At 48.2% G+C, this 18,105-nt stretch overlaps 1 protein-coding gene across 1 annotated transcript; it reads right to left on the bottom strand.

Moving 5' to 3' along the window:
* Nucleotides 1-1,315: 1,315 nt before the first annotated feature.
* GPR26 (G protein-coupled receptor 26) lies at nucleotides 1,316-17,786 on the bottom strand (the record flags this gene model as incomplete). Its single annotated transcript, XM_080912223.1, has 3 exons — nucleotides 1,316-1,547; nucleotides 10,721-10,834; nucleotides 17,119-17,786. The coding sequence occupies 3 exons, from the start codon at nucleotides 17,784-17,786 to the stop codon at nucleotides 1,316-1,318; spliced, it is 1,014 nt and encodes a 337-aa protein (XP_080768349.1).
* Nucleotides 17,787-18,105: the final 319 nt, after the last annotated feature.

The raw sequence follows: 18,105 nt of genomic DNA on the forward strand, positions 1-18,105 counted from the left end.
AGAGGACAATCTCAGGTGTTGTTTCTAAGCTGGCATCTACCTTGTTCTTTTCTTTTCTGAGATCCGTCACTAGCCTATAACCCATTCACCTGTCGGCTGACCAGTGAGTTCTGTGGAGGTGCCTCCCTCGGTTCTCCAGTGCTAGGATTACAGGTTCATGCCACCAGGTCCAGTTTACTTCCAATGTGGGTTCTTGGGATTAGAATCAGGCCTTCATGATTGCACAGTAAGCATTTTACTGGCTAAGCTATTTCTCCCATCCTTATCTTAGATTTTAATGAGACTAAGACAATGGCTCCCAATGGATCGGCTTGTATATTACAGGAACAACATTGTATACTAACTGCACTCAATCAGTGGCCCACAGCACTTTTGTGGTGACCTTGGGTAGCCCCTGCTTTCTCAGAACAAAATTGCAAAAATCGGGTAATGAACCACCAGAGCAATGGAACTTAGTATCTGGAAACCAAGACTGCATCCCTGTTCAAATCAGCTCCTAGGATATGATGGGCAAGATGTCAGATAGGGAGATAGGACAGACCAGCCATCATCTTCCTGCCTCCCTTACCTATCACATGCAAATCAGAAGAAGGTGACTTCTTGCTCAGATTTCATGGAATCTAACATTATCTATGACCTGTCTATTGAGACCACTTTCATGCTAAGATTGTCAATACACGTAAACATGACTTTGATGAACAGGGGACAAAAATTGAATCCAATTTATAATTCCTAAGATAACTGGTAGGCAGCACACTGGTTGTTAAACATGTTCCCATTGAGTGCAGGGCCCAAGGGTATCAGCTGATCATAATGTTGTTGGCACCAGCTGGATATTATTTGGGTTACAGCAGCAAGGTCTACCAAGGGGAAAAGAGATGCCATACTAGATCTGGAGCCAGACAACCACAGACAGCCTCACTTCCAGCATTTCTAAAATGTCCCTTGGAGTCCCGTGACCAGTAGTTAGCAAAAAGGTGGGTATCATGCCCCACACCTGCCACCAGCATTCTATGTTCTTGACACAAACTGACCTGCCATCCTCTGGGAGGCCTTTGGTGAGTCTAAGCACTCAAAATACACTCTCAGAAAGAAAGGCCAGGGCATGGCCTACGGCCATCCTTTGGTGACAAATAGGGACTGTCTGACATCTTACCCTGGAAGAGCCAAGAAGAAGGCCCCAGATGTTGTTCAGACATCAGCATCACAGCAATCACCAGACCATGGTGGCAGTTATTGTCCACCCAGGAGTCCCAGACCATCTCTCTCTGCTGTGGCCACCTCATTCCAAACTCCCCAGCAGGACAGTGGTCCTTCATTCCGACACTGGCAGAATGTTCTGGCTGTGAGAGTCACCTGTGAGGCCCACAGAGTGAATGGAGCGTCTGTTGAAGATCCTGTTCAGAAGCTCCTTGCAGCTCCTACGGTACTGGTGTCGCAGCAAGGAATACACGAAGGGGTCAGAGGCAGCCTTGCTGTAGGCCAAGCATTTGGATAGCACACCCCAGTGTGAGCCAATGGGTGCTGTGGAGAAGAGTTCCACCATCCTGTGGAGAGATAGGAAAGGATTACTTGAGGGTGCTGTGGGCATGTGTTGGAGGTGTAGTTACATGCCCTTATGATTAATATTGCACGAAAGCAATGAGAGTGACAATGGGGGCAGTAGGCATTGGTTAAGCACATATTCTAAGTACTATGCCAACTGCATTACTATAGAGAAGCTGAAAGACATGACTGCCTCATATCCCCAAGCAATGACCTGTCTATTGAGACCACTTATGTTAAGATCGTCCAATTGTCATAAGGACAGTCAACTATAAAGGCAGAATTTAGAACAAGCTCCTATTCTGTATCCCAAGCTTAACAATGAAGTGAGTGGATAGTGAGTAGCCTCCTGACTTCAGCTGCAACTCAGCTTCTGACCTTGGACAAGTCTTCAGACTCCTTGGGCTTGTATGTCTTATCTGTAGAGTAAGGAAGTTGAATGGGGTTGTTTCTATGATCTTTTAATCCATGAGAGTCAGGTTTGGCTCTGTTTCAAACCCAGTTCTGCCTTCCTGAGGAGCCTATGTGGGAGGGAGGGCTGAGAAAAAGCTTGGCAAACATTCTGCAAAGCTCCAGACATACCCTGCTCCAGTAGAGCAGTTGCAAGTGAGGAAGATCTCTTCCTACAACTGCGGTCCTGGTTGACTTTGATAATAGCAGCAGTTAGGAGACCTGAAAGTGATCTTCATCTGCTGAGGGAAGGTAAGGAAAGATCACGTATTCAAGAGTTTCGTTCTCATCCTAGTGGCCGTGGAACTAACGGAGTGGAGTGGTACAAACCCCAGGTGGCAAGGGCAGTGAGAATTCTTGGTTTTTACTCCTACCTCTAAGCATGATTACACTCTCCCAAGCGTCCCTGGGTCCACTGGCCAGACTTGGAGAAGTATCCAGCATTAGCACAAGGTCAAAATGACCCACAAAGCTTGGAGATCTCGAAGATCCCAAATTACCTCTCCTCCACCCATTGTCAAATGCAAATGTTGAGATCCAGAGAGCAGAAGGGTCTTGGCAAGACTAGTCCCTGTGTCTAGCTAGATTCTAGCAGCCTGCCACCACCCGGAGCATCTCTAGAAGAGCAGGCAGTGGTGAGTGGGGTGCCTGGGAGGGCTCGGGGACAAGAGGGGAAGGAGTTTCAGCTGTAACTCTGTTGCCAATTTGGTAAATTTTCCTAGTGTTTCTTCGTGTTGAGGTTGTGTAATGGGGCCTAGAGCTGGTGGAAGGAAAGGACATTTGCTGCAAGCCATTCCCCACTGAAACTCCCCTGTACGGAATGGATCTCTAGTGAGTCCACCCAGAGGCTGCCATCTTTGCTTCCTCATCTCAGCATCTCTCTCTGCCCTTGCCCTTTGGCCCTATAAGAACCAGGGCGACCTTTCTCCTCATTTCATTGTCCAATTCAGGGAGGAGCTGAGGAACTGGAGCTAACTGCATTGGGAGGATACTCACTTCTTACAGATTGATGTTTTAGAGGTGACGAACTAAAAGAGACAAAGCTCCAAATTTAGAATTCACACTTAATAACAATGAAATATCCAAATACTGACACGCTGTTGCCGTGTGTCTTAGGGTTTCTATTGCAGCAATGAAACACCATGACCAAAAAGAAAAATGGGGAGAAAAGGGTTTATTTGGCTTATACCTCCACACCCCTGTTCAGCATCAAAGGAGGTCAGGACAGGAGGTCAAACAGGGCAGGAACTTGGAGGCAAGAGCTGACGAAGAAAGAGATCATGGAGGGGTGTTGCTTACTGGATTGATTCCCATGTCTTGCTAAGCTTGGTTTCTTATAGAACTCAGACAACCTGCCCAAAGATGGCATCATCCACAATAGTCTGGGTCCTCCCTAATCAATCACTAATTAAGGAAATGACTTACAGACCTGCCCACAGCTGGATGTTATGGAGGCATTTTCTTAACTGAGGTTGCCTCCTTTCAGAGAGCTTTAGCTGTGTCCATTCAACATAAAAGTAGCCAGCCCGGCATATGATGATGCCACGTCATGTTGCCCAAATGTCCTGTATTGTTGGTTGGTTCTAGCTTCCCCCAAAATAAGACAGGTGTGTGTGTGTGTGTGTGTGTGTGTGTGTGTGTGTGTGTGTGTGTGTGTGTGAATACATCTGTGATCAGAGAATAACCTTGGTGTGATTCTTCCTCAGACATCTTCCACATTTTATTTAGGACAGAAGTGTATGTCGTTGGGCTAGGCTAACTGGCCAGCAAGTTTGCAGGGATCTGTCTGACTCTGCCACCCATTTTGTCCTTGCTGGGGTTACAGGCATATGCTGCTCTACCCAGCTTTTGACATGGGTTCTGGGGATCTGAACTCGTTCTTTATGCTTGCATGGCAAGCACTTTGCTGTTTGAGCATTCCCTCCAACCTCCCCATAGGGATCTAAAAAAAAAAAACAAACTTAATTGTCAAATCATTCAGTAAGATCAAAAGTAGTATTTGGAGGCTCTGTAGGACAAACTTATGGCATTCTTTTCCCAAAGGCTCTGTTTGATGTCTGAACCCCCTCCAATATTTTCCAGTTTGTATCTCCTTTGGACCAAGGCCTCACTGTGTGTATTCTTTCATCTCACGATCATCCGGTAAAATGGGTCTCATTCCCATTTTACACATGAGAACATTGAAGCCCAGAGAGGTAGAGCAGCAAGCCAGGGTCTCCTGCCAGAGAAGTGTAAGTCTCTCCTCTCTAAGCCTGGCTAGAGGTCGTGATGGGACCTGAATCTTAGCATGGTAGGGTGACAAGAGCTTCAGGCCCCCTTTCTGCCCCAAGAGGTCATGATTTGTAGTGTTAAACCTTTGTCCCTTGTCTGCCACCCTCTCCCCCCCCAAAAAAACCCCAAAACCAACAACCTGTGACAAGTTCTTCTTTAAAAATCATGTCTGGCCTTGGCAGGTCCCACACAAAGATGAACTTCAAGTGAACACAGACCAGATTTGGTTCCACATAATCCTAGCCAAGGATATGCTAGCATACCTTCTTGCTGTTTAAACTGCTCAGTGTAGCACATAGCCCCCAGTACTCCAATATACCCCAAAAGAACCCCACTGGGATATGGAGAAGTTGTTCGGCTGCTCTGGTGTTCTGGGGTCCCTAGCTGTAACAACACTGTAATGGAGCCAGGTCCCTCTCCTGTTCCCAAATCCCACATAAGCCAAGGTAACACCGGAAGCTCCCCAGCTTTGGCACTTCCAGAGCAGCATGGCCCTTTCCACTCCCCAACAAACAGGCTGGTGCCACAAAGCACACATCCTGCCATGTGCTCTCACCTTTCAGTAAGCACCAGAAGATTTCCGTACATTTCCTGGGGTGTGAGCCAGAAAAACTTCTACTGGCCCTAAGGTCCCAGTCATAGTGACACTTATGCTTGCTGCTCAAAACACATGGAGACCAGTCCTGCACATCCTCCTGTTCCCAATCTTGTCCTCTCAGAAGAGTCCACACCAGTCAACAGGCCGGGGTATAGCAGGATGCATGAGGGAATGAGACACTTCAGGCCATCCTGAGGGGGCCATTGGAGCCCTTTATAGAAGTTCAAATAGTGACCTGACATGCATCTGTGTATGTACCTGTGTGCATGTGCTGTGTGTATGCCATGCTTGTATGTGGTTTATGCATACATGTTGTGTGCATGAGTGTGCAGGTATGTGTTATGCACATGTGTGTGTGCCCCTGTACCATATCAATGTATATGCTTGAGTGCTGTGTGTGCATGTATTCTATGTGTTGTATATATGTATGTATATGTGTATATTTGTCTGTATGTGCATGTATTTTTATGTGTATGTGTGTACATTGTGTCATGTGGATGTATGCATATGTGCACATGAGGTATGTGTGTACTAGGCATGTATGCTCATGTGTGCCAAATGCATTTATAACATGTAAATGTGTACATGTGTATCTTGTATATGTGCACATGTGGGTTATATGTAAGTGCATGCATGAGTGTTTTGTGTTGTGTGCACATATGCATTGTATATACATTTCTGCATGTGTATATATGTTTGCTATATGAGTGTATGTGGTATGTATATGTATGCCCATGAGTATCATGTGTAGGTCATGTGCATCTTCATGCATATGTACTGTGTGTGTTGTATAAATGTATCTATCTTGTATATGTGTATATATGTTTGTTGAGAAGTATAAAGTGCCTCAAGATTCAGACCTTGCTGAATTTAGGAAGGTAGACACAGAGAATCAGGGTCACAGACTATACCCCTGAATTCTGTGTGCTTGCCCACCTCTATGTATAGTAGACTTCTCTGAACGGTGGCTCTCTTTTGATATGGAGTCCCACTGATGCTACTTGCTGGATGCCATCTGAAGTGACTGCCACAGAAAGCTGACAAGACAGGAAGCTGCCCACCCTTACCCTTAAGAGATTCTCATACTACCCAGTAGCCTGAGCCATCATGGTCCCTAGAGAAGGAGGAAGAGGAGGAGGAGGAGGAGGAGGAGGAGGAGGAGGAGGAGGAGGAGGAGGAGGAGAAGGAGGAGGAGGAGGAGGAGGAGGAGGAGGAACATGTGTCTGAATTCTGAAGAATTCTTTGAATCCTGTTGGAACTAATATCCCAACCCGTTCCCAGTGAGAGTCCCCAAGGAGAGAGGCTCATGGTATGAGGTGCAGAGCTGCTCAACACCAGCTCAGCACCTGGGGCTCAGCACCTCACTGCTTTACAGAGAGCACCTCCAGCTTCCTATCCTCCTGTCATCCTCCCTAACTCAGGGGAAGAAACAAAGGCAATTCTGCGTCAGTCATAAGGTCCAGACGTAGAAAAGACATGAGTTGAACCCTAGGTTTTGAGTACTAGAGATCCATGCTTTCTGATTCTAGGCGGCTGGGCGCCTAACACCTTTGTCTTCAAATACTGAATTTACAGCAGCACAATAGAGCCTCCTCTTCATATTTCCTCTGCCCATACTGCTCCTCTCACCTTTGCCTTTTCTCTGTTTATGTCCCAGTCTGTGGGTCTCTCCTTGTAACACACACACACACACACACACACACACACACACACACACACACACACACACTGTGTGCATAAAACACAATTTGAGCCACAAAAGATTGCTTGGGAAAACAGCCTGATTATCACCAAGGCTTCCGGAGACTCGATCTGCATATGCAAAGGCCTGTAAGCTCTAGGCAAATGCTTTAAGCTTGCATGAGACATTAGCTCAGAAGAGTCATTTATTAATAGAACATTAACAGTTGGGAGCCACCTGCACATTAACCCCATTCCCCTCTCCATCACTCCATTACTCTGTAAAGCTATAATAATGGGGCCATCAGATCCGCAAATGCCTCCAAACCTGATCCTGATGATTTACGACAGCTGTAATTATTTGTAAGTATAGATTGCTGCACAGACGATAGGCTTACAATTGCTTGAAGACATACAAACATTAATTCAGAAAATATTTCCCAAGAGTCTGTGGGTAGAAATCTGCAGTGGCCCTGAAGGCCCTGCCTGGTCACTCCAGAAACAGTTTACCTGACCCAGAGCTCAGAGAAGCCTCATGACTGTGAAACAGATACGACAGGCCCCAGTAAGAGCTCGCACAAGAAAGTAAACGTGACAGAGCCTGAGAAACACCTAAGGTCTGGCTTCCACATGCGTGCACTCGCATACACACACACATATGCACATAGCAGATGAATTTAATTGTTATTGTCTATTTAATGTAGTATCCCACTAGGGAGTTGTTATGAGAAGTACTGATTGTATTATTTTTCTGATCGTGCTAAATATCGGAAGTCATAAACCCGAAGTAGGTGCATCTCAATTATTTGGATTGGCCACATTGCAAGTACTCAATAGCTGTCCGTGTGTGGTGGCTCTTGTACTAGAGCACACCACTCTAGACCCTGTTCGTGCTTTCTCTTCTTCGTCGATTATCACTCTTCTTCACCCCTACATGGCCATACCCGATTCACAGGCTTTGCCCAAGATACCTAGCCAGGAGGCTTCACCCTATCGAGTCCTGGGTTCTGGACCTACTTGATGCAACGGCTTTGTCTTGACTACGCACTCTCTACCAGGAGAGTCCTGGGGCTCTCTTCAATTCATCCTTAATCCTCAGGGGAACTTTTATAGTCTGTACAGGAAAGATGCTGGAGACACGTGTGACAAAGTGATGGGAGGTGAGCTGGAGTGCCTTTTGGGACCTTTGCTGGGGTAGTTCTGCATACACAAAAGGAAGATAATAGGGGTAGTTCTGCATACACACAAGGAACATGCTGGGGGTAGTTCTGCATACACACAAAGAACATGCTGGGGTAGTTCTGCATACACACAAGGAAGATAATGGGGGTAGTTCTGCATACACACAAAGAAGATGCTGGGGTAGTTTTCTGCATACACACAAGGAAGATGCTGGGAGGAGGTGATAGGGGTGGCTTCCAGGTTCTATACTGAGGAAGTGATGGGGTGGGCTGGTATCTCCTGATGATCCGGGTTCTATACTGGGTTGGGCAAGGCCTTTCTACCCTTGGAAATTCTGCTTAATTTTATGCAGAATGCACATGAATATTTTTTAAAAACTCAATTACACCAATTCCATCTGAATGGAATGTATTGAGCTATGAATCTGCTGGCAGTTTGACTGAAGCATTATTTTGCCTGGGCACTATTAAAATGAAATAAGTTATAATGGAGGTGGAGGATGTGTGTGTGGGGTGTGTGTGTATGTGTGTGTGTGTGTGTGTGTGTGTGAAAGAGAAGGGGGAGGATATAAAGTGGGGGTCATGTTACTTATTCCCTGAAGGGTCAAATTAACTTTCTCAATGACCTCCTTCTCTCTGAGGTCTAAGAGGAACAGTCTCTTGTATCTTTTCTTTCCCATCCATTTTTTTTTCTGACTGGCTAGATCTCCTTTAGTCTCTGGTGTCATGGGTAGGGAGGATGCTGGCCAAGAATCCACACAGGCATGCCTGTGTCACACACTTCGTTGCTCCACATCCTTTAACCCCAAGACACCACACTGTCTTCTGGAGGCCTAGAGAGGTGAGGGCTCTGCCCCAAAGTTGCATAGCAGAAAGCTACAGCTAAGACTAGCCCTTAGGGAGGTCCCTCTCTCTGTGGCTGTTAGGTCTCATGCTGAGTCCCGATCTAAGGAGGGGTAGAGAGGTGAGCAAGACTCCCATATGCATTGTCTGTATGCTCCTGTGGGTCCTGTGGGCAAAGGACTGTTTCTTGGCCTGAAGAAAGAACTAGCAGCCAGGACTGAAATTAACAACCAGGCTGGGCTTTGTGGAATGACAAGTGGAGAGAAGAAAGAAAGTAGTCACAGTTGGCTGGTCCTCATGGGGAAGAGGAGACTGGGTGACCATGAAGGGGACAGCCATCTTCACTTCTGCACTGGTCCTAGCTGGGTTCTCTCTCTCTCCATTTCTCTCCCTTTCTCTTTCTCCCCCACCCCGACACACTCATACACAGAGGAAACCATTTCCCAGACTCAGTCAAAGCTCCCATCTCCTAATAAAAATCTTGTCCTTTGTAAGCTCCAACTTTGCAGATCATACAACTACTTAGGGTACAAAGCTGGAAAATGTTTTCCCCACCAGTCCACAATGCAGCTTGGGAGAGAGAGGCAGGAGGGGAGGCATTCCTTTTCTTTCTTCCTTCTCTGATTGAAATTGGCATGGGGAACAGTCACAGCTGGAGCAGGCTGGTTTGAAAAATGCTGGTCCCTGGTTCCAGTAAATGACAGCCCTGCCTGGCTCTTGGTGCTCTGGGACAATGAAAACCTCACAGTCATTGGCCCAACAGTAGGGGTGGCCTGCAAGTTAGGGCACAGAGAGCAATATCTGCTTCTGTTGATGTGGCAGGTATCCTGATGTAACTAACTGTTGGGGGACTGGCTACCTAGCACACAGTGGGCAGTGACACCCTGTACTGTGCTATGCTTCCCTCTGCCTTTTCTCCCTGTTTCTTCCTGTCAGCATCTCCTGGAGTGTGGGTGTGGGGTGACGAGTTGGGATGAGATTATCCGGAGATGGAGTGAAGAACCGTTCCACTGTGGATACGGAGTTTAACACAGAAGAATCCAAGGCTGACTATAGAGAGGAATACGAAGTCTCTCCCCTAAACCCAATAGACCCACCATTTGAAACAGCTGGCCTACCTCTGGGCTCCTGATACCTGTATGGCTGCATTTAATTCAGCAGTGTTCATAGGAGCTAAGGCAGAAATCAACCTTGGGGCCAAGATGAACACAAAGGACTTGTGGAATAGATACACAACAGAGTATCATTTGGACAAAAAGGATGGAACAAGAGGACACAACAAAATAACTCAGATATGTGCCACCTGCTCTCCTATAACACACACCTTAAAAAGCCCAGCAGAATGTACAGAGTGACTCCCAGAAGCTGGGAAAAAAGAAAGGGGATGACAGACAGAAAGCAGGTGCGTAATGGGCATTAAAACAGACCAGAGAAATGTGTCTTAGAATTCTACCCTCCGGCAGGGATCTGCATACCACAACAACCAGTTACAAATGTTATAAATAGTGAGCAGGAAGGAGCTCAAAGGCTCCAAACACAGGATAATAGCAAGGAGACTGAAACAAATTGAGGAACTCGATCAGCACCCATTGTGTGTGTGTGTGTGGTTATGTGTAGTGTAACTTCACACAGGGCCTCACAGGTACATGCAGTCATTACGTGCTCCTCAAAATTGTTAGTGTTGTTAAAGGAACTGGCCATGTAACTTCCTCGATTTGATATTAGTACCCATTGCATGCATGAACTGAATTGTCCAGGGTACTGGTGACTATGTGCAATCAAAATGCTAATTAAGGAGATAAAGAGGTAGCTCAGAGGCTATGATCTCTGACTGCTGTTGAAGAAGACCTGAGAGCTCAGTTCTCAGAACCCATACTAGCAGCTCACAACTGCGTGTAATTCCAGCTCCAGGGGACCCAGAATCCTTTGCTGACCTCTACAGACACCCACACTCATATGTATATACCCCCCACACACAATTACAAAAAACAGATCTTTAAAATGCTAATTAGCAATAAGGGTGTGTCAGAGGCTGGAGGGAAGCATATAAGTGTTTACACTTATCCTTCCACACTTTCAGGAAAAACACGTGGCCAAGAGGGGCCCCACTCTGGAGCTCCAAGCCCTGTCACCCATCCGCAGGTCAGCTTACCTGGTAATCACATAGGGTGCAAAGCACACGAGGAAGGTCCCTATGAAGGTGCTGATCTTCTTGGTGGCACGCTGTCGCCTCCGCTTCTGTTCCTCCAGACACCGTTCCCTCACACTATGCAGGGCAGAGAGAAGAAGGTAACTCACACCATGGCCTGGCCAAGGCACAGGGGTGTGATACTCATGAGCACAATCCATGGCATCAAGGCATGTGGCAATGAAACCAGAGACCTGAGGCCTAGGCTGTGTGTCATTGCCAAGATCATTATCTATAGTGTAATATCATGTACCACATTTTTCTGATGTGTTATCTTATAGACAATGCAACAGAATGCTAAACGGGATTGTTTGAAGAATCAAATGCACGATGTACAGCGTTCTAGCTTCCTTTCTGTTTCTGTGATCAAACATCCCGATCAAGAGCGGCTCGGGAGAGGGAAAGGGTTTTTCTGGCTCATACTTCAGGACGCAGCCTATTATTTTGTAGAAAGTAGGAATTCCAGTAGCCAGTCACATCATATCAACAACCCAGAGAAAAGAGACACAAGCAAAACCATGCTGCCTGCTTGCTTATACCAGTAGCTTTTTATGTCCCAAGTTCAGAACCCTTTGCTGGGGAATGGTGCCACCCTTATGTCAATGAATAATCAAGACACTTCCCCACAGACATGTCACTGGTCTACCTGGTCTAAATCATTTTTTAGCTGAAATGCTCCTCCCAGGTAATTTCAGGCTGTGGCAAGTTGACATTTATAAACCAACCAACTAACCAACCACCCCCCCACACACAAACACACACACACACACACACACACACACACACACACACACACACATTTTGTAAAACGTATCCAGTGTAGAGATGAATAATGCAATGAGTATTATAAACTATAGATAGTATAATAAATAATAAATAAATAATAAATTAGTATTGGTATTATGCAATGAGTAAAAACAGACAGGAATTCATTATTGTCACTGCTGATGTCAATCACTGATTCCCCTGCACAATCCTGGAAATGCAAACAGCATGTTGTCTTTTACTCTGATCTGTACCATCTTCAGACTTGCAGGGGCCTATGTCCTATGGGACTAGCCTACTGTGATAGCCTGTGCTAATCGTCAACTTGACAAAATCTAGAATTCCCTGGGAGATGGGCCTCTGCTTCCCTGCGGGAAATTATCTTGGTTACACTCATTGATACAGAAAGCGCCATCTTAGTTGTGGGCACGTGCAGTTCCTGAACTGGGGTCCTGGGCTGGATGAAATGGGGAAAGCGAGCTGAGCACTAACATTTATTATTGTCTGCTTCTTGGTTGTAAATGTGATGTGACCAGCTGCCTCGAACTCTGCTACCCTCACCGCCCTGCCATGATGAACTGTCCCTTGAACTGTGAAGGAAAAGGAACTTCCTTAATTTGCTTTTATCTGAGTATTTTACCATAGCAACAAGAAAAGAAACTAAGACAACGTCTCTGTTTTAGATGGGTGATGAGGAGCTCTGTGAAGAGGGGAACAGGTAAGTAGAGACAGCTCTGAATGATGTCCATGTGACTTATAGATGGGACTCAGTGGATAGAGGGGCATTGAGGGATGGGGAGCTTCCTTATGCTCCCCAAGGAGTCAAGGGCTCTGATGAGAAGTTGTGTTCCTTCCTTGCCAAAGCCTGGACAAGTTAATGCTTGCAAAGGCTTTGGGGGACTCTGGAGAGACAGACCCTCTGAATGACTGAAGGAAGGAAAGGCTGGGACTGTAACTCCCTCAGACTGCACAGATCTTCAGAAATCTACTGTGCTGACTCCTTGAGGACAGTTTAAGGGGAAGGCACTTCACAGCAATCCCTTCTTTGGACTTTGCTTCTTGGCTAACAGCCTAGTGGTTAAGTGTGAAGAGCCAGAGTTAGATTTCCAGATTCAAATCTGAGCACCTCCAAACCACGGGGCTTCTTATTTATGTAAGAATCCTTCTGGTTCCACGCTATGTCCACAGGTGAGAGTCAGCCGTGCTTAGAGACTGCACCAAGGGTTCTGTGGACTAGCACCAGGCAATCTAACTCCGAGTCTTCAGTCGACTCTGTGGCCCACTTGAGGCTCACAGGGACATCAGATTCTAACGTGAAGCAGTGAAGCACCGAGTATCTGCAGAGGGCTTACTGCCCCCGGCTCATGTTGCTGCTAGAACAGAACAGTAGATTCTGCAGCAATATGGATGGGGAAACTGAGGCTTAAAAAAATGAAGGACCTGCCTGGCATGGAAGTCAGACACAAACAGAATTTCAAACACAGGGGCACTGGCTGCCAACCTAGTACTCCCACTCAGGAGTGTGGCACTCCTTCCCTGAAGCAGCTCTGTCATCTTGGCCTGGGCTCTGCTGTTTTCTGGGTGCAGTGGCAGCAGAAGGTGAGTAAGGTCAGGTGACTGCATGCTCAGGGAAGCAGTGTGACCATCAGCTTAGCACCCTTATCCCTTAGTCAAGTGGGTGACCCCTCACTGAGCTCTCAGAATGATAGGATCACACCGCTCACTGTCGTTTCCCTCGCCATGGCTTTGTGATGTTGGAAACCTTGCATCCCTGTGAGCTGCCAGCAGGCTGACTCTCGGGTAAGGACACTGAAAACAGTTTAGGACATACCCAAGAACATACAGAACCAAGTCTCGTCTCAAGTCGCCTGCCCTCAGACTCTAGAACGCTCCCTTTAACCCCACTGCCACCCCTGTCCTGGTGGTGGCACCCCTTAGTCTTTGGACTCAGAGTCTGTGAGGCAGAGAGGTGGCTCTGAGTCCTCGACGATCAGAGATGACTATTGTCCTTTCTGAAACCACACTTGGAGCCCTTACAGGCTGGCCTATGTTGGTTTTCTGGCTTTTAAGATATGAGATGAGATGGCAGGTGATGAGGAAGAGCCCTGAGTTTGCAGTTAGGATGCACACACTAGTAGTTCCCCTCTCAGAGCTAGCAGGAGTGGTCTCTGCTCTGGACCCTGCACATTAGAGCTGGAGCTACACCATCCATTCTGTACTAGAGCAGAGAGTCCTTGTCCAAATGCCTTGATTCTGCTTCCAAAATTCATACAGACCCCTGGTACCCTGCCCAAAAGTAAGCTGTAGTGCAGATGTGCACATCTGAAGGTCCCAGGAGCATCACATGCACACGGAACACGACTTGCACTGTGCACATGGCCTAAGAGAGGCACCTGTGGTGCTGGTGAAGTCAGGGATGGAGAACTAGAGCGGACCACTTGGTCAGATATGATTACCCTCCAAGTAGCCTAAAACTCTAAATCTGAACCCCACTTTTAGAAGGTATATCTGCCAAGATAGGGGGATTAGAACACATTTCATATAACAATCTGTAAGCTAAATTTAGAACGTCTAAGCATCTACACAGACAGTTTGTGAGCCTCTATCTGCCTGTTAGCTCCATCTATAATTCTCAAGGACAAACTTGGATTTGAGCTGCTTTCTAGAGCTTATCACGTTCCTCCATTTCTGGAGCAACTTCCGTCTCTGTAAAGTCAAGGGCACAGTGGGACTCTGCCCCCTTAGCCAACCTCTGACATCCTGCAGAGGCAACTCCAGCCCTCAGCCAGCCCCTGTGGCCATGTCTCACAGGAAGCTGAGGTGGTAGAGAAAGAACCCTATAATACTGTGCGAAAGATCACATTCAGCTCATAAGAGAGACTCTGCTACCAACAGCTTATCTCGGGGAAGCCATCTGACTGAGATGGTGAGCCTGGGCTGGCCTGGAAATAGAAGGCACTACAGCTGGGCCATCGAGCTTCATCTGCTTGGCTGTCTCTGGTGGCCACAGAAGAGGTCTAACTAGAGCTGTGACCCTTTAATACAGTTCCTCACGTTGTAGTGACCCTCAACCACAAATGATATTCATTAAGATTTCATACTGTAATTTTGCTACTGTTGTAAATCAAAATGTAAATATCTGTGTTTTCTGATGGTCTTAGGTGATCCCTGTGAAAGAATTGTTAGACCCCCCTCCAAAGAGGTTGCAACTAGACCCTGCCCAGAGCACTGACTGGGAGAACTGTACAGCAGGCACCGGGAGGGTTGAGATTTGGGTGTAGACCAGGAAAAGTGCCACCTGCCTCCTAAAGAAAGTGACATGGGAAACCTTAAAACAACAGAAATGAAGATACCACTCTGGTTAGAAAAAGAAGGTTCCTGCTGTTCGGGGGTTTATTGTAACAAAGGGGCAAAACTTGCTACTCAGCCTGCAGGAAAATCAGCTACATCTGCCATCCTAACAAATGGTACCTGGGCTGCAGGCGACACAAACCACATCTCTTTCAGCTAAGTCTGAGGCAAGTGGGGTAGCTGGAATGACTCCCAGTGACCTAAGACTCCACTTGCTGCTCTGACTGTTCAGAGTCTACTGTCCTGGGACTGACACCCAAAAAGTGCATAGTATAACATTGGTTCTTGTTACCAAAGGATATCCAGAACTGAGACAAGGTAGGACTCCACTAAAGCCTTCAGAGATAGGACCATGTCTTCTCACCTGTACCACCAAAGTGGCAGCCAGAAGACCAACTGTCATGGAGTCCCCTGTGAACTTGACTGTCCTGTTCTGGGAAGTCTACCTCCCCCCCCCCACACACACACATACACTCCTCCTTAATATCTCTAGGAAGGATAGTGTGTGCTCACCAAGAAGTCCATGGCTCTGTGACCTAATGGAGCTTCCCAGGGTGGGGGTGAGGATCTAGACGCAGGGACTCCTCCAAAAAGCCTGCCACTTAGAGTCAAGGTTCTCTGCAGAGCTGACAAAGATCTGTATTTCTGCTCAGTGTATGTCCCTGCTCATGAGACCCCTAAAATAACTCACTGCAGTTCTGACCTGAAGTCAGAGAGACTGGTAGGAGCAGAGGAAGTTCTTGTCCCTAGATAGAATGCCAGGTGGCCTCCATCCTCCTCTTTGGTGTGACCAAGAGCTGGGATTGGACTTCAAATTGCTCTAAATACAACTCTTGGCTCAGTTTCTCTTTCCCTCCATTGGGAGGCTAGGTCTGAGTGGGCTTTCTAGAACTAGCTCAAGTCCGAAAGAGTTAACATTTCTATGCATCTTCACAAAGTGCCTCAGCCCCAGCCCAAGCCCAAGCTTCAGCCTCAACCCCAGCCCCAGTTCCATCCCTAGAGACAGCCCTTTCTAAAGTGAAGGGCAATGAACAGGAATGTTTTTGCAATTGTGGCTTCACACTGTCTCCTGAAATGACTAAACTGCACAGACCATGGCTGAGAGAGCTGATGTAAGCACATCTGGTTTAAGCTTCTTTGGGGAAGAAGTTATCTGGGAAAGATTGGACCAGCCTGTCATCTGGAGCAAGTGCTCAAAGGGTGGCAATAGACACATGCAGCCATGCCCTGATGCGCAGGGAGAGTGACATTCAGCATAGTGACATTGGTCAAGGCAGGGAAACCTCACAAAGGCCTTTGCTCGGTCTGTCTGTCCACTGTGCTCTAGAGGGTGAGCATACATTGGGGTCTATACCCCATCCCCCAAGTCTCCCCGAATATTGGGGCTCTGCTCACACATAGAAGCCTAGTCTTCCATCACCAGTGCTCCCCGTGTGCTGTATTTTCTGTGTCAAGTGGACACCTAAGCCCTTGTCTACAGTTCCAGGCAACAGAGAGGGAGTCTGCTTTTAATGTATATAAACTGGCAGAGGCCACAGAGGCACCCTCCCTCTTAATGTCCTTGTCTCAAGAGGAAAGATGAGATGAGCTCAGGACAACTGGATTGACAGTTCCTCCTCATCTCCCAAAGGTACATTAAGGACCACAGAGGTTCCCAGCCGATCCTTCTATTTGCCTCCCTCCTTTTTCTCCCAAGAAACAGCAAGTCAAGAGAATGGAAGTGGGTGGACAGGCTTGATTTCAGGAGCCTGAGATATAAATTCTTGAAAGGACCTTGAGGCTCCAAGTCCAGAAAACAATGGACTGAGCCTTCTAGGGAGTCAATCAGAGCCCATCACTGGGAGAAGGGGCTGTGGACTCTGTTTGATGAGGATTCATGCACACTTACAGGGAGGAGATCCAGGTGGCACCACACCCAGGATAGCAAAGACCCAGAGGAATAACACCAACTGTTTAAAGAGTTCTTAAGGGTTTTCCAAGCCTCTAGATTCCCCTCTCAGATCCAAACCCTTTCCAAGCTTCACACAGTGAACAGAGTTCACTGCTCAGGATGAGTAAACGGATAAGAAATTCTGGCTGGGGTTTCAGCCCCAGGTTTCAGAAAGTGAAGCACTACGCACTCGTTTAAACAGCATCTGCTACTCCACCCATGCTTAGTGCATTTGAGCTCCCCAAACCCTACCCTGGATGCTGGGACCTCCCCAATTCAATACGAAGTGCCCAGAGCCCTGGGTCAGGATGCTCACCTGGGGTGGATGTCCACTAACAGCACGAGCGTCTGCATGGTGATCACGTCGATGCGCTTGCAGTGGAAGCGGGCCACCTTGAGCACCTTGAGGTACGTGAAGCAGAGCACGATGAAGGAGAGCAGGAAGCTGAGCGCATGAAAGGCGCTGGTGAAGACAGCAAAGCGCAGGCGCTCGTCCGGCCGCCGGCTGCACAGCGTGCACGAGGCATACAGCTGGTGGAAGCCGAGCCAGGACAGGGCGAGCGCGGTGGCCGGGAAGGTGAGCGCGTGCAGCCACGTGTAGGCCACCATGAAGGCGGCATCTCGGAGGCGCATCTTGGCACGGTAGCTCAGCGGGAAGACCACAGCCACCCAGCGGTCGATGCTGAGCGCGGCCATGCTGAGCATGGAGTTGGCAGCCAGAAAGGTGTCGAGGAAGGCGGCCAGGCGGCACAGGCGGTCCCCGGCCGGCTGCCGTTGTGCCACGACGCCGGCCAGTGTTAGTGGCATGTTGACCACGGTACACAGCAGGTTGCCACACGTGAGGTTGAGAGTGAAGAGCGCCGGCGCCTGACGGCGGATGTCAGCGCTGTGCAGGAGGCAGAGCAGCACCAACCCGTTGGACAGCAGCGACACGCCGATTGTGCCCACCAGCAGCCCCGCCAGGCCCGCGTCCCACGAGTTCATGGTGCGCGCCCGCAGCTGGCGCTCAGGGCCCGCAACCCCGCGCCGCCATGGCGCAACCCGCCGCCGACTCAGCCCCTTGGCGACACGGCAGCCCAGCGACCCCTAGCCCCTGTCGCCATGGCTACCCAGAGGGCATCCCGCAACCCAGAACCCCGCGCCACCCCTAGCACTTTAGGCTCGCAGCCACCCGGACCCCCGCGCCACCTCCCAGGCGAGCACCTGGGCACGAAACCACTCGGAGTCTGGGGTCACCTCACCGGCAAGCACCTGGACGAGTGTTCACCCCCAGCCCCCGCACCACCACCTCTTGGCCGGTAGC

The sequence above is a fragment of the Micromys minutus genome (assembly GCF_963924665.1).
Source record: "Micromys minutus genome assembly, chromosome: 2".
Classification (NCBI taxonomy): Eukaryota; Metazoa; Chordata; class Mammalia; order Rodentia; family Muridae; genus Micromys; species Micromys minutus.